The sequence below is a fragment of the Equus asinus genome, chromosome 5, assembly GCF_041296235.1.
Source record: "Equus asinus isolate D_3611 breed Donkey chromosome 5, EquAss-T2T_v2, whole genome shotgun sequence".
In the NCBI taxonomy this organism is placed as follows: domain Eukaryota; kingdom Metazoa; phylum Chordata; class Mammalia; order Perissodactyla; family Equidae; genus Equus; species Equus asinus.
This window is the reverse complement of record NC_091794.1, coordinates 78,063,689-78,085,709: the sequence shown is the minus strand read 5'-3', so window position 1 is coordinate 78,085,709 and position 22,021 is coordinate 78,063,689. Positions and strand designations below refer to the sequence as shown.

The following is a 22,021-nucleotide window of genomic DNA, read 5'->3' as shown; positions in this document are numbered from 1 at the left end:
TGCACTTCTCAGAACATATCCCCATCGTTAAGTGACACAAGACCGTATTTAGTAGTGGAAGAGACCTCAATGAGATGCTGTTGCTTCTAAGAAAACCCTGGACTGAACTATCTAGAATACAACACCCAGGAAAGGAGAAAGTAAAGCTGCCCTTAGTCTACCTAGGAAGATATACTTTCCAGAGAGCAACCAAGTGGAGGAAGGATTAGAACCAATAGCCACAAGGCATTTTTTGGTACATCACTCCTACTGAATAACGAAATTTGTTGAATATCAGAGTGCATCACTCCTATTGAATAATGAAATTTATTTCAGTTAATAAACATATACATGTGTGTTTACTGGGCTACAGTGTAAACTGTATTTCCTACTGGAGGTCATAGTCAAAAAATTCTGAAAGCCACTGGATTAGAGGCAGAGAGACTGCAAGAGAGACCAGGGAGGAGACTGCTGCAGAAATGCAGACTGAGCTGCTGAGGATGAGGAGGTGTGGAGGGCCTGGAGTAAGCCTCAAGAGGCAGCAGCTGGAGAGGAGGAGAGGAAGCCTTGTGTTGCCCAGGTCCAGGGCCCACCAGAATGTCTTGCCCTTTTCTGCATCCCCACAGCAGTACTGCCTCAGAGCACTGTCCTACCTCATTCTACCCACCAAAATGAGACCTCCCATCTCCTTCCAAGTTCCAGTGAGCACAGGGCTTACACTCAGAAGTTACAGTTCTAAATGTCTATGAACTTGGATTTCAGAGAGAGAGGTGGCAGGAAGCAGTCAAGTAACAGAAGGAAGAAAAGGTATAGCTGAGTCTATCCCATGGGGGTGCCGAGTCAGAGAAAAGACATCTAGGAGGGTTAAACCATTTTATTTTATTGAAATTAGTGGGCAGGGATGGGCAGGCAGTGACAAGTCCCAGTAGGGAGGGGAGATTAAGAGGGGAGGGGCAGGGGGGCCAGAAAGAGGGCCGTGGAAGAGAAAGGGAGCAAAGAAGACTTCATCCTACTAGTCTTACAAGTTCTTACAGGTCACTCAGGAGCATCTTGGGGTCCTTAAAGGATAGGTCCTTCTGCTCAAGGCTATGGGCCTGGAGCTGAAAGTTGCTGGGCTCTGGTTTAGAAAGGGTGTTCCCCTGGAGATCTAAAAGGAGAGAAAGGGAAGAGAGGACAAACCATCAGCAAGCACTGTAATACACACAGAACTAGGCCCTGGTCCTGTCTGACGGGGAGAGATGTATAGGCCTGACTTGGGATAAGTAGCAACAGAGGTTGATGGATTCACAAAGAAAGAGGCAGAGACTCCATTCTACCCAGTGCCAAACAATTAGGCAGCTGAGATCCAGGTATCATTCAGACTCAGCCTCCCCCAAAACTGGGATCCCTGCCCTTACCCCCACCTAGCTTCCTTAAAACTTCCCAGCTACTGTCCCGAAGACTGACTTCAGAGCTAGATGAAGAAAGAGACATGGCGAAGGTGGCAGCCAGGGGCAGCTCATATTGGAGGACGTGAACAGAGGTCCTAGAAAGGGGAACAGAATCAGAGGAAGAAATGATGATGGTGGGTCAAGGGGGCGCTACCTCTTCCTGAGTCCTCTAGTCTCCTCTCCCTTTATCCTCCAAACATATAAAGATATTTCAGTGACAAGTAAAGAATGTCCACTACTGCCCTTATGGGCTATAACCCGGATGCTCATACCGCCCCTACCAGCCCATGTCAAATCTGGGATTGCTGAACTTTGATCTCCAATGCCTGGCCTCTGTGAGACAAATCCCTTCCAATGCCACAAGCACCCATACCCCCTGACCTGGGGAGGTCGTTCTCCTGCCGGGCATCCTGGGTCTCTGTCCTGGCAGCCTCCAGAGCATGACCCTTGCCCACCTGGACACTTTGCAGCTGCTTCAATATCTGCCAGACCATGGGCCCAGGTAGGACCAAACCTCTCCCTCTCCAGGAGGAACCCCCCTCCCCATGATTGGCTTCTTCAGCACACTTGGAACCCTCATGTTAGACAGTTTCTCATGGCCTGGAGCAGAAGGCTTGGGAAGAAGAGTTTTGGAGGGAGGTGGAGTCAGCACAGGGAAGAGAGGAAAAGAGATAGGGGTGGAAGAGGGTATCCTGGCCTGCCTGCAGAACAGGACAGACAAAGAAAATAAGGGGCCTCCACAGGGAGATATGAAGAGATAGGTCCAATCCTGGTCCTACCTTCCAGCCACGGGCCTGAGTTTGCCGCCCCTGAGCCATCTGTTTCAGCAGCAGCTCCTGGTGCTGGCCTACAGATGAAAGAAAATAAGGGGGCTGTTCTCCAACTTCTTCCCTTCCCCCTCCCTGCCTTGTGCCCAGCTCAGTGCTGAAAACTGAGACAGAAGCATTCTGGTCCAGCTGTTGGGAAGCTTCCTAGCTGTCTGGGGAGACTAGACTTACACCATGGGAGGCACAACAAAATACCTGGCCAGACTTCTGAGTAGCTCAAGCAGTCAGAGCTATGACCACCTACTGAGAAAGCAAGAAGCCTTTCCAGAAAAGCGGACAGACAGATGAACTCATACCCACTCCCAATCTTTTACTCACTCAGCTGGTTCCGCAGCAACTTCAATTCCTCCCACACAATCTCTGACTCCTCCCACAGCAGTTGCCGCCTGCAAAGATGACAGCAGTGTCATTCTAAAGGCAGTCAACAAGGCCAGAGGAGGCTACCAGAATACCAGGAGTTCAGAGGCCAGAAAAAGGAAAGGTCTTGCCCATTGCTTACTCATTCTGCAGCTCTTGGTGAAGGCCACTGGTAGCACTGCACTTTCGTGGTCCCGTCTGTATTTGGGTTTGGGCCTGTTCCTGCACCTGGCTTCGAAGGCCCTGTAGTTCCCTTCTTAGCCCCTCCAGGCGTTGCTCCAGGAGAAGGACTCTCTGCTCTGGGCCCTTCTGCAGCAACCTTAGTGATGCTATAGTGGGACAAGTTGGGGGTCAGCCCCTCTAAAAGCTTCACATATAAGCCTAGAGACTCCACTCGCAAATCAAGACACAAGCACACACATAAGTGTGCAACAAAATTGTGTGCATACATATGAGGATGTGTGCATAAAGAAAAAAAAAATGGCCAGATACCTTCCAGGGTACAGATCTGGTACTTCTGCTGCTCTCGCTCTTCCAGCAGACCCTGCACAGCCTGCCTTAGAGCCTCAGTCACCTACCCAGGCAGAAACACCACATGAGCTACTGAGTAAAGGGCTTCCCCAACACCTGGTATCCTCATCTCACACAAACACCACATATATACACCTAGGATTCCATGCCTCACCTTAGCCTGGGATTGAAGCTGGGATCGGAGAACAGTAACTTCATCCCAGAGAGAAGATGCACTATGGGCCTCAGCCCAACTCGGCCTCTCTGGGACAATGGGAGTCTCTAGACCCCAAGGCTTTTGTGCTTGGACTCCTGACTGGGGAGGCAAGTGATGAGGGGAAGTCCGAGTCCCAGTCAGATCTCCTGCTGAGGGAATAAGGAAGGGACAAGTGCAAGGCTTAAGGGAGTTGGGGGGGGGGGGGGCACGACACATGTTTGTTCAGGAAAGGAAATGGAATTTGGAAGGAATTGTGGATGTTACAGGCACTAGAAAAAAGGCAGATCCTGGAAAGCGAAAAGGCTGGGGAGTAGAAAAGGGGGCAATACTTACCTGAGGTAGAGACCCCAAGGGGATACAGCCGCTGCTACAAAAGACACAAGTGCACAGGCCAGTGAGCTCTTTATGAGAGTCCCTTAACCCAAACCCCCAAACCGGGGGCCTCAGGCGCGCCCCCTCACCTTAATCCTGGCCACATTTCCGTCAGTCGCACTGAGAAGCGCGTCGAGCTGCTCAGACCAGCTCAGGCCCCTACTCATAGCCTGCGGCAGGGGTCTGGCTCCCCGGCGTCTTGTGCCCTCACTCTCCCAGCCCGAGGCACCCGAGGCACGGCCCAGAAAAGACCGCAACGTCAGATGGAAAACGGGGAGTAGAGATGCAATACTAAGGGTAGGGATGCACTATCAGACCAAAACTGAGCCTCTGGGACTAGTCAGGGGAGAGGCGTTCTTGGGGATCTGGGGGAAAAGCAGGATACCCAGATATGCAGACATCAGGTAAGGGTTGAAAGTGCCGAGTCTTGGTCGAGACCTCTCCAGATACAGGACACTGACGCCATCACGCCGAACCTGTCCCAGCGTCTACTGCCGCCGCCGGGTTCAAACCCTTGGGTAGGCCGGGAAAGTCCAACTTCGGACTGCCTTCCGCAGCGCCACTTGGGAAACTGAGTTCGCCTCTGGCGGAGAAAACCGGCGTTGGAGGCTGCGGAACTACGTTTGCCTGGAAGCGACATGTGAAGTCACACCTCCACCGTGAAGCTTGCCGGGAAACCGAGTCTTTCTGATTCTGTTGTGGTTGTCTCTAGGACCAAATGAACTACGTATTCCAGGATGCATCGCGCAAAGCTAAGGCTTTCCTGCTGCTGGTCCCAGTAGTTCTTGGGAAATGGAGTCCAAGTACCTTGAAACTTAACGGCCCACGTTGTCCTTGAGACTCCATTTCCCAGCAAGCTCAGCTTGTAGGGCGCGCTATGGAGCCGCAAGTTGCAGAGCTGCAGCAGAAGATTGAGGACACGTTGTGCCCTTTTGGCTTCGAAGTTTACCCCTTCCAGGTTGGTCTATCCCTATTTCTGTACTAGGGCAAGGTGTATGAATGGCCTCTGTGCTACCTGCGTGAGGCCCGGGAGCCCTCTGATCCTTCCGGAGCTCCTCTGGCCCCGTGTCCTTCTGACCTACAGGGACAGGATATCAGCCGGGGCTTGGGTTAAAAGTGTGGAGAAGCAGTCTCACGTTTGTCCTTTTACCTCCATATAATGCCAGATTGGTGAATAGGAGACACCATATGATCCAGTAACCTGTGGCTCTGTCACCTACATAACTTACAGGAAGAAAGGGACCCATGGGGCCAGAGTCACTTTTGGAAGCTTCCTGAAGGAGTTAGGAGAGGGCAAGGCCTGGAAGGTTTGCATGGCTAGGATTTAGGTCATCTGAGGAGAGAAGGGCATTCCTGGTGTTGAACAAGCAAACAATTGACTGGTTTGTTCCATCTACCAACAGAAGGATAATTCATGATGTTGCCAATCACCAGCGCTGGGCTGGGTGTAGAAACTCTTTGCACCCGCCTGACACAGAAGTCTGGCACCACCATCTACCTTTGTTTACATAAGTCCATTTCCCCCTTATCCAGTGACCCCTGCACTGAGCCAAATGCTTGGACACAAAGCTAAATCAGCTCAGCTTGAGCCTTAGCTTGATGCCTATGAGAGCCCATTCTCACCCTTTCCACTGAGTGGCCCACAGCAATGCTAGGGGATGATATAGAGGAAGAGATAGGTTAGGTCTAGCTTGAGAAATAAGGCTTCCCAGAAAAAAATGGAGTTGAGCTATATCTGAAAAGATAGACTGGAAGAAAGGAGGGTTACGTACATCCCAAATATCACAAGCAGCTTGAGTAAAAGTGTGGAGACAGTGGTGGATGGCAGATATGGGTGAGAGTGAGGATGCCTATCTCGTGGGTGAGGTAGACCTGGGTAGTGGGAGCTATTGTACTGAACAGAGCCATCTGGAGCCCTGCCAGTCCTCCTAAGCTCCTACTTCTCTCATCTCCAATCAGCCACCAAGACCTTTAGGAGTCTGTCTCCTGAATCTCCCAAATCCATTCCCTCCATCCAACCCATCTATGGCCTGGTCCAGGCCACTATTTCTCATTTAGATTACTGCAATAACCTTCTTGCTGTCATTTTGCCTCCAATCCATCCTCCACACTGCAGCCAGATTGATTAAATCTTAAATCTGCAATGGCTAGCCCCTCACTGTCACCAAATTATATCCATATTCCTTAAATTGGTATTCAAGGTCAGTAACAATCGCGCTCCTAGTGATTTCTCCAGCCTTCTTTCCCTCTGCTTCCCTCTACAGACCCACTTCTGGCAAACTAGACAATTTGCTGTTCTCCAAATATGCCCTGTACTTTTTCCCTGTCTTTGTTTATGCTGTTACCTCTGTTTAGAATACACATCAGATTCCCCCTCCCTGCATTAGCCTGTCAGTTTCCTCCCCAGCCTTCAAGATTCAGCTTCCAAGAAGCCTTTTGTAATTTCAGAGGACCCTGATCTGGCCCTGTCATTGCACTAATCACAGTACAATCAGTTTCTTTTTTTCTTAGTTGTTCATGAATTCTCTATTCTAAACTCCCTTTCAAATTCGGATGAATCCTCCATAAACACATCACACAGCATCAGTAGAAATTCATTGATTGAATGAATGAGGTGGAGGTTGGGGTAAGATATATGAGGCCTTGAATGCCAAGCTAAGGTATAGGCTTAGCTAAGGCTTAAGTTCACCCTCCTGTGTGGCCTGAATTTTCTCTCTGTTCCAGGTGGCATGGTATAATGCACTCTTGCCTCCAGCCTTCCACTTGCCCCTTCCAGGACCTACCCTGGCCTTCCTGGTACTCAGCACACCTGCCATGTTTGACCGGGCCCTCAAGCCCTTCCTGCAGAGCTGCCACCTCCAACCACTGACTGACCCTGTGGACCAGTGTGTGGCCTACCACTTGGGCCGTGTTAGAGAGGTGAGCAAGGCTCATATCCTCCCCTAACTTCCAAATCTGCAGCTGCTTCCAGCTCCTCCAAGCTCATTGCAGGATCTAGACCTACCTAGGGTTAGGAGCCATTTCTCAGGTGGAAAGATACCTTAAAGCCTGCCTTGACATTGTGATCCTTCCCTATTCTGCCTTCTCATCCCAGGTTCGCCCATTTCTTCCAGCAGCACCCACTCTGGTCTGAAATCAATAGCACTCACCCTACACTGATAGGCAACTGTATGAACCCCAGACCAGACTTCCCTTGGCTTCCAAGTGAAATAGGAATAAGCCCAACATTCCCCAGGCATCTCTCACCTGTCTGCCCTAGACCTGGAAGTTTAATGCCGTCTCTGGGGTCTTTTGAGGACAGAACAATAGTCCCCTACCACACACTCACATGTACACACACATATGTACATATACACTGGGTCTCCCCAAAGGTGGGCCAGATCTTCCCCTACACTGGGACTGTGGAGGGCAGAGCCAAGTCACCCCTCATAATGGAAGTTTCTGTGGAAGACCTTGTATATTTCCCTTCAAACATGGGCCCTCCTAGACAGAATATCATTTTCTTCACACTGGAGCTCCCTACCCCTACGCCCACTCCAAGTTTAAGGTCACGTTCTTCCTTTAAACATGACTTCCGAGGACAGGACAGTGTTAACACAGATCAGGGCTCTCTAGGGCAAGGTCATGATTCCTCTCATGCTGAAGGGAGCTTCCATCTTGTCTTCTATCCCAGAGCCTTCCAGAGCTACAGATGGAAGTCATCGCTGACTACGAGGTACACCCCAACCGGCGCCCCAAGATTCTGGCTCAGACAGCAGCTCACGTGGCAGGGGCTGCTTACTACTACCAACGACAAGATGTGGAAGCTGACCCCTGGGGAACTCAGGTCAGAGACCGAGTGTGAATGAGTAGGGACTAAGAGAGAAAATGGCAAAGGCCCCTGAAGATATCAGGTCCCACATTCCTCCACCTCCCCTGGGTAAAGAAGTTGGTAGACACAATCCAGGACAAAGGTGTGCCCTGGCCAGGGATCCAGCCCAAATGCTTTCTGGAGTCTACCTGGAGACACATCAGTTCAGTGAACTTAGTCTGTTCTTAAAACCCTGTTAAAGGATGGAGGATCTGAGTGGTTATCAGACCAGTGAAACTGGGAAGTTGATTGAGGCTCAGCTCAGGGAACTCTTCAAGGCCAGTTAGCTCAGGAAAAGGGTTGTCCAGAGGGAATGGGGGCCAAGCCAGCCACAAAAGTGACATAGGCTTACATGTGAAATTAGTGTCTGTTGAGTGAGAAGTGAACAAAACCTAGCTTGCAGTGATGGCAGTTGGACTTGGTGACAAGGTGACCTCCATGACATTTTCCTTACCCTCTTCCCAGCATATATCAGGCGTGTGCATACATCCCCGATTTGGGGGCTGGTTTGCCATTCGAGGGGTGCTGCTGCTGCCAGGAATAGAGGTGCCCGATCTGCCACCCATGAAGCCTCTTGACTGTGTACCTACAAGAGCTGACCGAATTACCCTACTTGAAGGCTTCAATTTCCATTGGCGTGACTGGACATACCGGGATGCCGTGACACCCCAGGAGCGCTACTCTGAAGAGCAGAAGGCCTACTTTTCCACCCCACCTGCCCAGCGCTTTGCCTTGTTGGGCTTGGCCCAGCCCTCAGAGGAGCGTGGCTCTCCTTCTGTAGAGCTTCCCTGTACCACCCTCACACCCAAGCAGCCTCCAAAACCCAGCAGAGCCCGGGGTTGGCTCAGCCCCAGGGTCTCACCACCTACATCCCCTGGCCCTTGATACCCTCCTTCCCTGTGGGATCCCTATTTATGACAGTGGTACTCGCTAAGACTTATTTGACTTTGGCAAGGCAAGAGGTTTTATTTTGGGTACAAGATGATTATTTTTGATAAAAGAATTATAGGTCTTCAATTAAGGCTCAAAGTTTTGTCAAGACACAAATCAAAGACTAAGGCAGATGCAGAATTCACACCTGCTTTGGACTATGGGATTATTGCCTGTTACCCTTTCTCTGCAGGGCTCTAAGACGCCTCTTGTTAATTAAAGGGCAACCATCCCCTAAATAATGGGACCTGCCTCATTGGGTTGTTGTGAGGACTGAATAAATACATGTGAAGTACTTCTGAAACAGTGCCTGGCATATAGTAAGCGTGCGTAGGCTGCTGTTATTGAAGACGCTGGAAATCCCATACTGCTGCTCAGAGGTCTTGACTGTCTGAATACTGGAGGGGTGGGAAGGCTGGGGTAGCTGATAAAGGCAAGCGTCTGGAAGGGCACATAATACACAGGGTCCTTAGTTCTGAATCTTCCCTAGCCTAAGGGCCCAGGAGGAACCCACCTTCTCCCCTGCAACACCCTTACTCAGAACAATGATATGAATGAGGGGCAAAACAAGACTACCCTCAAATCAGTGCCCAAACCCAAGGAAATCGAGAAGCACTCAGCACTGTCCTTTTGATACCAGAAGTCTCCCCCTCCCACTTTGAGTTCCAAAGGTAGAGAAACCTCTAATTTTGATCTTTTACAGAGCCAGTACCAGACATTTATTAGAAGAGGCCAAGCTTCAGATTCTCACGCAGTCCTCCCAATAATGTAAAGGTAAATGTAATCTCACTGGGGCCTTAACCTACAACCCAGCCTATAGCATAAATTGCAGTGCCTTGGCCAACACTAGAGCTCCCTCACATATACAGTGAAACAAAATGTTAACATCTTGGTTTAGCTCCATTCCCTGTGTCTACTTGCATTTCCCCTCAATGTAATTTCCTGATTCTGAGGCAGCTCTCACTACTCATTTTCCCCTAAAAGAGGGAAAAACAGAGGGAAGCCTGGTGGCACAGCAGTTAAGTTTGCACGTTCCGCTTCAGCAGCCCAGGATTCACCAGTTCAGACCCTGGGTGCAGACCTACGCATTGCTCATCAAGCCATGCTGTGGCAGGCATCCCACATATAAAGTAGAGGAAGATGGGCACAGATGTTAGCTCAGGGCTAATCTTCCTCAAAAAAAAAAAAAAAAAAAAAGGAAAACAGAGTAAATTCCTCTTAAAATCAAAGGCGAAGGCCCCCTAAAATGAAGAATCAACAAGGTCTCAGTTCAAGTTTAATAGAAACTACAAAAGTGATGCCCCAGTACTGTACACATCAGTTGGCCTGCCCCACAGCACAACTCGGGCCATTCCCTCCAGAGGAAAGCAGGCTGGCCTCCCCAACCCCTGCAGGAAAGGCCTGTCCTGTCCCATATCACATCTGGGCTGAGTCTAAGGCGTTGTTATTTTAAGCATGACAATAGTACAATAAAAGAAGTTTTCTTTTCATGGCTGCCCACTGCAGCCTGGCCCTAAAATGGCCCAGCACTCATTTCTGCTTCGAGAAATATTCTTTGCTCTTCTGGACATCAGGCTTGATGGTATCACTGCCAGGCTTCCAGCCAGCTGGGCACACTGCAAAAGAAAGATACCACTAATTGATAACCTGCTCAGTGGTGAGGCCCTCTCTCCTCCCACAGACAAATGATGCCTCAAGACCAAAACTGAGCCTTAAACAGCCTCAACACTCCACGGCACCAAGAAGCATACCCTATAGTTTAAGATCATTCAGTCTTTTAGTGGAAGGCTAACTACAAACATATAATTTAATCCTCACCACAGCCCTAATACTATTCTACCTAATTTATTCATGCAGCACTTGAAATTTAAAGAAATTAAGTAACAACTTCAATTGTATACTTTGTTCTAAAAATCATCTGTCTAAAGCATATATGGCAAAATATTAAGGTTTGTTAACAGTAGATAAGTAAATGGGCATTCATATGTTCTCTATAACTTTACGTATGCTTCAAATACATCCTTTTAAAAATAAATGTTTTGGGGCTGGCCCCGTGGCCAAGTGGTTAAGTTCGCGCGCTCCGCTGCAGGCGGCCCAGTGTTTCATTGGTTCGAATCTTGGGCGCGGACATGGCACTGCTCATCAGGCCACGCTGAGGCAGCATCCCACATGCCACAACTAGAAGGACCCACAACGAAGAATATACAGCTATGTACTGGGGGGCTTTGGGGAGAATAAGGGGAAAAAAAAAATCTAAAAAAATAAATAAATAAATGTTTTTCGGGGCCAGCCCCACGGCTGAGTGGTTAAGTTTGCATGCTGCACTTCGGCAGCCCAGGGTTTCACCAGTTTGGATCCGGCGTGTGGCCATGGCACCACTCATCAAGCCATGCTGACCGAGGCAGTGTCCCACATACAGAGCCAGAAGGACCTACAACTAGAATATACAACTATGTACTGAAGTCTTTGTGGAGAAGATATAAAAAAAAAAGATCGGCCACTGATGTTAGCTCAGGTGCCAATCTAAAAAGAATTAAATGAAAAAATAAAAATAAATGTTTTGCAACAAATGGTGCTGGAACAGCTGGATTTCCACATGTAAAATGAAGCTGGACCCCTACTTCATACCATATACAAGAAGTTAACTCAAAAATGGATCAACATCCTAAACATGAGAGCTAAAACTTTGAAGAAAACATAGGAAGGTAAAACCTTCATGACCTTGGATTTGAAAATATATTCTTAGATATGATACTGTAAGCACAAGCAATAATAAAAAACAAACTGGACTTGATCAAAATTAAGAACTTCTGTACATCAAAGGACACAATCAAAAGAGTGAATGGGGCTGGCCCCGTGAACAAGTTCCATGTGCTCTGCTTCAGCGGCCCAGGGTTCACAGGTTCAGATCCCGGGCGCAGACCTACTCCACTCATCAGCCATGCTGTGGAGGCATCCAACATACAAAGTAGAAGAAGAGTGGCACAGATGTTTGCTCAGGGCTAATCTTCCTCAAGCAAAAAAAGAGGAGGATTGACAAGAGATGTTAGTTCAGGGTGAATCTTCCTCACCAAAAAAAAAGTGAAGACAACTCACAGAGTAGGAGAAAACATTTTCAAATCATGTAACTGATATGCGATATATCAATATCCCCTTCTATACAAATACAACCCATTTCAAAAGTGGGCAAAGGAGGGGCTGGCCCAGTGGCACAGTGGTTAAGTTTGCACACTCCACTTTGGCGGCCCGGGGTTCACAGGTTCAGATCCCAGTGGAGACCCACACACTGCTTATCAAGCCATGTTGTGGTGGCAACTCACATACAAACTAGAGGAAAATGAGCACAGATGTTAGCTCAGGGCGAATCTTCCTCATAAAAAAAAAAAAACCTTAAAAAAATGACTTGCGCCTACACCCAAGAAAAAATTAACCTAAATAAGCTAGGACTGTGTAAACCCACAACACTAAGCTGCTCCGCCCTCTGGCAGCCCTTCAAGAGATCTGAAGGCAGCAACCAACCTGCCTCCTCAGTGTTCTTTAACTGGCTAGCCTGAAATACAAAGCAGTAAGGAGCGCCACAGAAAGCCCTGCTTGTTTCACTAAGTAACTCCCTTCTACCTCTACGTAAGCAAAAGGTCTGCGTTTGACTGTTTCACACACGGACACAGGAAGCATAGCCTTCAACCTTTCCCTACAATCCTAAGCTGCCAAACGTTCCTTGGGTGAAGCTGAGGAAAATGAGGCAAGGAGATCAATCTCTGATTTTCCACTTCCATTTGCTATTTGTCTTCTAGGAGACACAAAGTCACCAAAGTCCAGTAATGGAGCAGCAAAAGTCTCACTTGCTCAAGCGAGAGAGAGGAAGCCCCTTTTGGTCGAAGGATGTCATAGCCTCAGATGCCAGACTGCAACCAGCTGTCTGGGAACAAGGTATGGATGAATAAGCATTAAATGGCAGACCTGGCTGCCATTCCTTCCCCAAAATCTCCATTAGATTATTACATAGTTATTGGCACCAAAAGGTTAAAACACAGGTCCTAAGTATACACAAGATGCAGAGAACAAAGAGAAGCACGCAAGCAAAGACCAGGCCCGAGCCAGCCAGAAGTTTGGCAGTAGGTGCTAAAAGGGGACCAGAAAGACACTCTGTCTAGGAAGAAAACATGAAGCTTTACAATGGCCCAATTATAAATCACAACACAAAGATAGGAGGAATAATGAACCAGAAAGACCGACCTTGCCAACTTAGTCCCTTGGCACTAAGGCCTCATGGTACTTAAGACCATACTAGTAATTAGTGACAGGACAGAAAGGTCTACACTTGGCTGTTTCACTCATATCCAACAGTGTTGCTTTTTCAGAATCAATATGGAGCCCAGGAGAACTGGCTGAGTCCCACATAAACCAGCTTCAAGTGCAGCTGAAGTACCATAACTCTCCAAGGAGAAGATAGCAGCCATGGCAACCTCAGTATGAGAGAACCAACTTACCCAACACAGAAGGCCCTAAACAATGACTTTTTCAGCATTTTAATTACCTAAAAAAAGGACGGCTTTGAATTTGGATCCCAGTTCCAACATTTACTATGAATAAGTGCTGTGTGTAAGTATTGGTTTATTGGTCCTTAAAATAAGAAGGCAGGATATACAGATATCAAATCATTATGTTGCACACCTAAAACTCGTAAAATCTTAAGTCAATTATATCTCAATTCAAAAAAAAATAAGGGCTGGCCTGGTGGCGCAGCAGTTAAGTGCGCACATTCCACTTTGGCAGCCCAGGGTTCACCGGTGCGGATCCCAGGTGTAGATACGGCACCGACCGCTTGGCAAGCCATGCTGTGGTAGGCATCCCACATATAAAGTAGAGGAAGATGGGCACAAATTTTAGGGCAGGGCCAGTCTTCCTCAGCAAAAAGAGGAAGATTGGCAGATGTTAGCTCAGGGCTGGTCTTCCTCAAAAAAAAAAAAAATGTAGGGTTATTTGTCAAATAAACAACACGTGTAAAGTGCTTGGTATTCACAGGCTCTCAAATGGTAACTGTCATATTATAAGCCATAAAAGGCTGCACACAGAAAGCTGTGCCTCTTTGGTGGGATGGGAAGCAGCAGAGACCAACAGAGACAGAGTCTGAAGAAGCAAGCTTCAGAGAGTTATAAGAGCTTGGGTTCAAGAGTCTAGCCTATATATATGCAAGGTCCCAGGAAAGTCCAGTAAAGGGCTGACCTGGCCCCTCCCCAGCTCCTAGAGACTTCACGCTGAACCTCACCCCCCACTAGGGGGCAGTCTCAGCAGCTGTCTGCTCCTTCAATCCACCAGGGTAAAGCCCACACATGCTTCTGTGAGTAGTGCCTTCTGGTATCAATGCTCACTGATTCCTATTAGCCTTCCACTCTAGCTAAGCTAGTAGCACTTTTGGGTCCCCCAAACAGAAACCACTAATTCACTCTAGCAACTTCCAATTCTTTAAATCACAAGATCAGAGCTGAAATGGGCTGTAGAAAGGGAGTGAGAACTACTTAATACGCTAGAGAAAGAGAAAAAGGTGTAGTAAGACAAGAAATTTGTCCAAATCCTCCTGTACATTTGATCTGCTATCAACAGCACTTAATCTATTAATAGCACTTAACTATCTTGTCCTCAATTACATTAAGCTTGGGCGGGTAGGGGGATCTAAGATTTTGTTTCCCCACATACCCAGCACCTGCTGCCTCAGGAGCTCAATCCTTTAACTCAGTTGGGATAAGGCTGTCTCATTCTAGTTAACTACTACACTCGGGGCTGGGGAGGGGGGGTGGGGGGGGGGGGGACAAAGCCAAAAAGCTATAGTCTTTCAAACTCAAAACCTGGGATCAAGCCGTTCAGTACTTTATCACAACACTGCAATGAGAATACACCAGGAGAGAAGTACTAGTGGTGGAGCAATAGGAAAAGAAGGGCCTACACTCTAGCAAATGCTGGATAAACACCATAAAGTTGCATCTGCTCAGTCATGTTTAAATTTTACAAGGACAGACTTACAAAAACATTATCTTTGACCCTGAAACTTCTAACGAAGAACCTTGACATTTTATCTGAAACCTTCTAGCCCGAACCCTTCCCCCTACTTAAAGTTTTTACAATAAACATTTATACAATTTAGTATTTGGTGACTGTTAATTCCTACAAACACAGCAACCACAATGTCTAACTATGGATTTTTAAAAGATAGAACTGTATTAGCTGTATCTGCCTATTGTCTTCGGTAAGTTATCTTAGTCCTATTTTATTTTCTAAATTTCAAAACTGGTCATATATAATCTTTATTTTTTAAAACCCCAATAAAACAAATAAGGACGAGAGGGATTAAGCTCTTCTCCCAATAAACACTTGTCAAGAATGGCAGGTTTTATCTCTAGAAGTGACCTTTTTGTTTTGCCTTTGAACTTTTGTTTTGCCTTTATACACCTATGAGATCTCCCTACACTCCTTTAATAAGTTTAATCTTCAGTAAGTTAAATCTGCAGCAATGAGTGATTCTAAATGAGCAGGACAGAAGCTGGGAATATGCCATTAGAACAAAAAGCCTTTATATTCTCCTCCCGGAGCTTTTCCATTACCCCACCCCTCCAACCCACTATAATCCAGAAACTTTAATTTATTGAAGAGACATAATCACTCTTTTCTTACTGAGCAGATTTAGTTCCTACCATCTTTCCCACCCTACTATTCTGTTGTCCTGCTACCAGGCAGATTAGCTTACCTTCCCCATGTTTGTCAGTGAACTGGAAGGCCTGAACGAGTCTCAGAGTCTCATCCACAGAGCGGCCAACAGGAAGGTCATTCACAGTGATCTGCCGAAGGATACCTTTATCATCAATGATAAAGAGGCCCCTGGGAAAAAGATTGAAGATTTGAAGAAGAGGCAGTACAGGTTTAGAAACCACTTTGTTAGAATAGAGAAACAATGGAAATGGGCTGGTTTCCCAGACTTGCACTGGCCTTGCCCATAGTGAAGAGGCCCCAGCGTACAGAAGGAAATGAGGGGCCGGCCCCATGGCGTAGTGGTTAAGTTCGGCGAGCTCTGCTTCCGCAGCCCGGGATCATGGGCTCGGATCCCAGGCATGGACCTACACCACTCATCATATGCCGAGGCAGCAACCCACATATAAAACAGACAAAGATTGGCACAGATGTTAGCTCAGGTCTACTCTTCCTCAAGAGAAAAATACGAAGATTGGCAGTGAAGGTTAGATCACGGTGAGTCTTCCTCACCAAAAAAAAAAAAGGAAAGAAATGAGACCATCATGCTGTATACCTTAAACTTATACAATGATGTATGTGAATTATTTCTCAATACAACTGGGGAAAAAAGAATGAAATGAGAAAGGAGTCTATAAATCAGGGCTCTACCTTTCTCCAAATTAAAGGTCCTCGGCAAACTAGGTAATTCTCCTGATGAATCTCAGCCCCCTAAGGAGGTATATACCTGAATGAGATGCCTTCATCAGCCTTTAAGACCCCATAGTCCTGAGCAATGGTGCGCTTTGGGTCGGACACCAAGGGAATGTTCATGGGTCCCAGTCCTCCTTGTTTCTTGGGTGTGTTGATCCTACAGCAAAAAGCACACACAGAGTTACATTCAAATTCTTGTGTAGCAAAAGCATTAACTATCTATTCCTTCCCCTTTTCCAACATTCCTAATCTAACTTCCCCAAAAAAACTTCAAACTTTTTCCAACAGTAAAGTGAACGGCTGAGCACAGTTAGGGTCACCAGGGTACACTCAGCTGCAACCCAAGCCGCTTTTCCTCTGCTGCCAGGTAACAAGAGCGCATCAAGAGGAAGTCAGAGCCTTTGCACTTCCCTTCCATGAGGAGCCAGGAGCCAATACCTGACACAGTTTATTGTCAAAGCTGCTGATTAGTTAAAAAATATGCCAAATGGACCAAGAGATTTACCAAGCCAGGTGACAGAAGTGAGAATCAACAGAAGCTCCAATCACTTGGCAGTTGAGTTTCTTGAATTCTTCTGCCCTATCACTGAAAGCAATGATCTCCGTGGGGCACACAAAGGTGAAGTCAAGAGGGTAAAAGAAGAACACGACATACTTTCCTGGGGAAAAAAAAGTTTCAAGTTAGTATTTTTTTTTTTTTAAGATTTTATTTTTCCTTTTTCTCCCAAAGCCCTCCGGGTACATAGTCGTGTATTTTTAGTTGTGGGTCCTTCTAGTTGTGGCATGTGGGATGCCATCTCAACATGGCCTGATGAGAGGTGCCATGTCTGAGCTAAGGATCCAAAAACCAGTGAAACCCTGGGCCGCCGAAATGGAGCACACGAACTTAACCACTCAGCCACAGGTCTAGCCCCTCAAGCTAGTATCTGAAACAGATTTCCTTGCTTTAGAGACACTGAAAACCTAAGAACATTTTCCTACGGCAGCTGAAGTTGATGGCAGACAGAACGACTGCTAAATGCCAAGATGCTCAAGACAGGTCTCTTAACAGTTGCTTTCAGAACCTCTTGCAGCAGGAGGATGCGTGAAAAAAAGTTCCTTCCAGTTCCATGCTTTATTTTCCAGCTTCCATATTAGCAGCCAACTACAGAATAAACTGTTCAGTCTAATTTTGATCTTCTCTGGGTAGTTAAAATTAGCACAAACACCAAGTTCCCCAGTGAAGAAAGGCAAAAGCAAGGAGGCAATTATTTACTGGATAGCCTAATGCAAAGCTTACAATCAGTGCCCAGAAAGAGCTGAATTGCTGGAATCTCTGCTACGAGGCACAAAGAGACCAACACGAAATTAGAGCCTTTGCACTTCTTCCACAATGAGCCACAGTTTGGGGACAGGTAAGGTTTAAATGAGCACCTGAATCAGCACAAAGATGTTCCTAACAACCCTGATAGGACAAGAAAAGAAAAATCTCCTAAGGCAAAAGTTCCAAAACTCCCAGTAGATAATGACTTCTAGTTGAAATTTTTTTGTTTTGTTTTGGTGGGGAAGATTTGCTCTGAGCTAACATTGGTTGCCAATCGTCCTTTTTTTTTGCTTGCGGAAGAACAGCCCTAAGCTGACATCTGTGCAGGTCTTCCTCTACTTTGTAATGTGAGATGCCTCCACAGCATGGCTGATGAGTGGCATAGGTCTGCACCCTGGATCTAAACCTGACAACCCCAGGCCACCAAAGCAGAGTGCATGGAACTTTAACCACTTGACCACGGGGCCAGCCCTGTAGTTGAAATTTTACTTAAGTCACTCACATTACCAAATGGAGTACATCTTCAACTAGCCAGGCAGACTCTCACCCTACCTAAGGGGCTGAGCTACTGGAACAATTCCAAAGATTCACTTATTTCCAGGTAACAGCCATGTTTGAAAGCCAAAACAGGCTGCTCCTTTTGACATTCACTTTGAAAACCAAATCAGTGGAAACTCATCTAAACAACCTCTCCAGGGCTTTGCCTAACAAGCACTTGGAAGCCTCAGCAGGTCAAGCCCTGGAGGGCAGAGAGCAGCTCTTCTTAAACCTCATGCCTCTACCCTTGGGCCAGAGTCACCTCTCTAGGGTGCGACTGACTTACCTTGTTTGTGAGGAGGAGGTTCCCTCCAAAGGGCCCCACTTACCTGCTCTCATTCCAACCAGCAAGTGTGATGTGTCAGCAAACCCAGTCACCCGTTCTACCCAAAAGCTGACTCCAGGAACTGATTACTACACCGCTAAGGAAGGTACACTGGACACCTGAGTTTCAAGTTTGCATTCTAAGAAATCTACATCCTCAATTGTCCCACAAGACCTAGCTGTTCTGGGAATGCTTTAGGTAAGGAAAGGAAAACCTTCATTAGAACTTGCCCAGTGTCTGCATGAAACTAACAGAAAGGAAAGTGGTTCCAACCGTGACATCATCTCTTCTCTGGGGACAAAACAGTTGTCAAGGGAATGTGCCTAGGCCCTCTGCCTAATAATACAGCAGGTGTGACAGTTCAGTGACAAACTGAACTGAACAGTGTCACAGCTCCAAAGACTTGAGCTCTGAGACTTTAAACTGGTGAAAGCCTCTCACAGAGATCATGAGAATGTCACCAATAATACAACTGAGGAGGAGCATTGAGAAAATAAGTGAGCTAATATGCCCAGGCATAAGGAAGCATGTGCTTTCTCCAGAAGCAGTCTGGAGCTAGGATATCTACCCTGTGATCACTGTTGATAATCACTTCACTTCAACATGAAGGCAACAGCCTCCCACCCTTAAAGACCTTAACCTGGAAGATATAAAGCATTCTACAATCAAACATAACAGAGAGAAAAATCAAACAAGCCATCCCTAGAATGTAAAATAATTCCATTTTAATGAAGCTAATGTAATTACTCTTACCTTTGTAGTCAGCTAAGCTGATATCTTTGAACTGACCATCTGGCATAACAGCAGTGGCTTTAAAGTTGGGGGCAGGGTGCCCAATTTTGGCATTTCCTGAAGACATCTTGCTATCTGCTGAAAAACGTAAAATAAATTAGAAGCAAGCCTTATTCTTCTAGATAACCGATGCCCTCCAACTACTTAGACAGTAAGTGGTAGAAAAAAGGAATTGTTCAGTGGCCCTGAATATATAACCTTTACGTTAGTAAGAAGCCTAAGCTGAACTTCCCAATTTCTGAAACAAAAACAGCTTATGTACCTCTGAATCTCAGCTTTTCTTTTCATTTAAAAACAGCAATTTCTTTATAAATTGAAGTAACCTCTATTACTCTTCCTGAACCATCATCTGTGCAATGGCATTTTCTTCTGTATTTTTATTATTGGGGGGAATGACTGTGGACTCTCAAACCTGAACCCAAACGCACAATGCCACCAACACCTGACTCCCACAAGCAACCATGTTGCCCTTTTGCGCCTCCATCTGCCTTTAAAACTTGGCAGGTGCACAATCTTTTTCCAGGAAGATTTGCCCAAGACAGCACATACTATAAAGTCAATCCAACTTTTTAACTAGCAAGATCAGGATTCTGGCCTCTGCTCAATTTCCAATCTTTAAGTCCTATGCTAAAGGCCTAGAAGTCCTTTCAAAAATGGGTTTCTGGGGCCGGCCCGTGGCCAAGTGGGTAAGTTCACACGCTGTGCTTCTGTGGGCCAGGGTTCACCCGGTGCAGATCCTGGGCGTGGGTGTGGCACCACACATCAGGCCATGGTGAGGGCGCGTCCCACATGTCACAACTAGAAGGACCCACAACTGAAATATACAACTACATACTGGGGAGATTTGGGGAGGAAAAAAGCAGGAGGGAAAAAAAAAGATTGGCAACAGTTGTTAGCTCAGGTGCCAATCTTTAAAATAAAAAAAAAAAAAAAGGTTCCTGACCTCAGGGCCAAGATCCCGCGGTAATAATAAGTAGAACAAGAGTCGATTTATCGCTAAAAAAGCAATACTACACTGGATTCACCAGGTCAACACCAAGATAAGGAGTTAAGATTTAACCTAGTAACCTACGGGTTTGAAAACCCCAAGAAGCTAACGTTACAAGTCCCAAAGGTTTTGTTTCATATATATCACCACAACCAAAAGAAACGTTGCGAGAACCGATCAACGCAAACTTTTTACTGCTTAACATCTTCAATAACAGCAACAAAAACCAAGCAGTAAGGCAGGCTACAACTGGGCAACGAAACATAGGTGTGACCCTAACACAAACGGCCGCCTTGCCCCAACTTGCTTTTCAAGCTGTTTCCCCCACATCCACTAAAGTCCGACCAATTGGGAAAGGCTGATGGACTTCCAGCCAGTGTGGGCGCCCTTAAGGGGTCTGCCCAAGAATTTCCCTGGGGAAAGCCACGCCCCCGAACTCCACTTCAGGTACTCTCCCGCCACTCCCATCATCACCCCCACCCTAGCACTCCGGAAGGCACCAGCAGAGAAGAGTCCGCAGTCTTCACCAGGGCATTGGGGATCACCACAAACCCCAAGTGGGAAAGTGGGAAAACGACAGGGAAGGGAATCCGAAGCTCCAGTTAGTTACGGCTCAGGACAGGGAACAGCATCTACCCTTGCCACACAACACACGAGTTAGCCTCAGATCAATTTCCAGATCCATTCTAGAAACTTCCTGAACCCGTCACGCCCCGCCCGACAAAAGACTAGTCCAGAGGACCCCACCACCACCAGCAGACCCTGCTGCGACTCCAAGCCAATCAGCACCCTCTGCCAGGGTTGCCGGGGAAAAAGACGACTTGAGTCGACGTTAGCCTCGGGGTTCAATCAGGTCCGCGCACCCACAAAAGGCGGGGGCCCGTGAAAGCGCGTGTACCTCCCAACCACTCGAGCGCCAGGCCTCGCCGGGGCGCCTACCCCATCATACCGCCCCTAGTTGAGCCAGGCAGGCCTCGGGGAGGAGAAGGAAAAAGCGCCCAGCGGGGAGTGGGGAGCTTTGCTCCGGCAAGGCCGCGCTACCCACACACACTCACCAACTCGGAGGCACAAACCAGCAAGGCCAGGCAGGAAGACGATGCGCGAAGCACGCGCGAGGCGCTGCTTTTATAGCCTGCACGGCTCTCGCGAGAGTCAGAGCGGGCCGGGGGTACGGAAGGGGGAGAGGGGAGGGGGATTTGGCTCGAGCTCCGCCCCGACCCTACCCATCGCGCCCCGCCGGAATGACTCAGCGCTTACCCTGGCGGTGGGGCGCGCTCCGGCGCCGAAGATAGCCATCCCACTCTCTGCAGGCTGCGGTCGGGGCGGGAACCTCTTGACCGCCTGCAAGCTCAAACGCCTCCGATAATCCGGGATCTCTGAGGGGGCCCCCTGCGGGCCTTGCCCCCAAAGCCCAAACCAGAGTAAGAGTCCTCGCTGCTGCCCACGGAGGACGACGTCTAACCACACCAAGCCCCGAGAGCTGTCTGCCCAAATATTTCTCAAATATTCTGCCCCAGTCTCCGCAACCTCTGCCCTAGTGCTGATCCTCAGTAACCGTCACTGCTTAGATAGCCTCCTTTATTGTTCTGATAACAGAATTGTTGCTTTGCATCTCCCATCCATCCCTTTCACTATGTCTGGAAGAAATCTCGCTGAAATCTGATCATGTCACTCCTCTGGTTTGTGGTTAAAAAAACTAGGGCTCTGTAGTCAATTTCCTGAGTTAAAACTCACTGTCATTTTATGGGTGGCCTTCAGGCAAGAGTCTTAATCCGTTGCCCTCGCTTTTCTCACCTGTAAAATGGAAATACTATAATTTTTTGTTGAAGTCATCTCTGTAGCTTGTTTAGCACTCTTCTTATTATACATTATAAGTGTTAGCTATTATTATTACTATAACTTTTCCTTGTTCCTTGATTGTAATATTCAGAATTGTGTGTAGTGGTTTCAAGCTGTCTGAAGAATCTGCTCCCTCCTAGTTGGCCAAGAGAAAACTTCTTTAAAGACTCAGCTGAAGCATTACTGCCTCTGAAACTGTTCTTGACCTTGTCTCATCCACAGAAGTGACCGTTCCCTCCTTTGTGACCAAAAAACAGCCTGTATAGGCAAAAGAGTTTTAAGCTATTTTATTTGTTTAGATGTCTGCCTCATCTTGCTAGACTGACTTTCT

General features: G+C 47.3%; 3 protein-coding genes across 12 annotated transcripts; 1 reads left to right on the top strand and 2 right to left on the bottom strand.

Moving 5' to 3' along the window:
- Window positions 1-836: 836 nt before the first annotated feature.
- Window positions 837-4,402, bottom strand: CCDC163 (CCDC163 homolog). Of its 5 annotated transcripts, none has more exons than XR_011503421.1 (9): window positions 3,782-4,290; window positions 3,654-3,687; window positions 3,279-3,469; window positions 3,086-3,167; window positions 2,736-2,922; window positions 2,555-2,622; window positions 2,189-2,256; window positions 1,377-1,504; window positions 837-1,126 (listed from the first exon to the last, which is right to left on the bottom strand). XR_011503421.1 is itself a non-coding variant. In XM_044770679.2 (8 exons), the coding sequence occupies exons 1-8, from the start codon at window positions 3,857-3,859 to the stop codon at window positions 1,019-1,021; spliced, it is 813 nt and encodes a 270-aa protein (XP_044626614.2). In that variant the 5' UTR covers window positions 3,860-4,402; the 3' UTR covers window positions 837-1,018. The 5 variants fall into 5 exon arrangements, 2 of the variants coding, with proteins under 2 accessions (XP_044626614.2, XP_044626611.2); XR_011503423.1 differs by having other exon boundaries at window positions 839-1,126; window positions 3,279-3,466; window positions 3,782-4,266; XR_011503422.1 differs by having other exon boundaries at window positions 987-1,126; window positions 1,426-1,504; window positions 3,782-4,265.
- Window positions 4,403-4,492: 90 nt separating this feature from the next.
- MMACHC (metabolism of cobalamin associated C) lies at window positions 4,493-12,402 on the top strand. 3 transcript variants are annotated; one of them, XR_011503419.1, is made up of 5 exons: window positions 4,493-4,650; window positions 6,417-6,611; window positions 7,366-7,518; window positions 8,008-9,246; window positions 12,267-12,402. XR_011503419.1 is itself a non-coding variant. In XM_014833315.3 (4 exons), exons 1-4 carry the CDS (start codon window positions 4,570-4,572, stop codon window positions 8,425-8,427), a joined length of 849 nt encoding a protein of 282 aa, XP_014688801.1. In that variant the 5' UTR covers window positions 4,493-4,569; the 3' UTR covers window positions 8,428-9,675. The 3 variants fall into 3 exon arrangements, 2 of the variants coding, with proteins under 2 accessions (XP_014688801.1, XP_044626610.1); XM_014833315.3 differs by lacking the exon at window positions 12,267-12,402 and having other exon boundaries at window positions 8,008-9,675; XM_044770675.2 differs by lacking the exon at window positions 12,267-12,402 and having other exon boundaries at window positions 4,537-4,650; window positions 6,469-6,611; window positions 8,008-9,675.
- On the bottom strand, window positions 9,736-21,516 carry PRDX1 (peroxiredoxin 1). 4 transcript variants are annotated; one of them, XM_070510029.1, is made up of 6 exons: window positions 21,109-21,516; window positions 18,825-18,941; window positions 16,412-16,565; window positions 15,941-16,063; window positions 15,215-15,345; window positions 9,736-10,088 (listed from the first exon to the last, which is right to left on the bottom strand). In XM_070510029.1, the coding sequence occupies exons 2-6, from the start codon at window positions 18,928-18,930 to the stop codon at window positions 10,003-10,005; spliced, it is 600 nt and encodes a 199-aa protein (XP_070366130.1). In that variant the 5' UTR covers window positions 18,931-18,941; window positions 21,109-21,516; the 3' UTR covers window positions 9,736-10,002. The 4 variants fall into 4 exon arrangements, with proteins under 4 accessions (XP_070366130.1, XP_070366131.1, XP_014688804.1 ...); XM_070510030.1 differs by having other exon boundaries at window positions 18,825-18,938; window positions 21,109-21,512; XM_014833318.3 differs by having other exon boundaries at window positions 20,907-21,132.
- Between the last annotated feature and the right edge of the window lie 505 nt (window positions 21,517-22,021).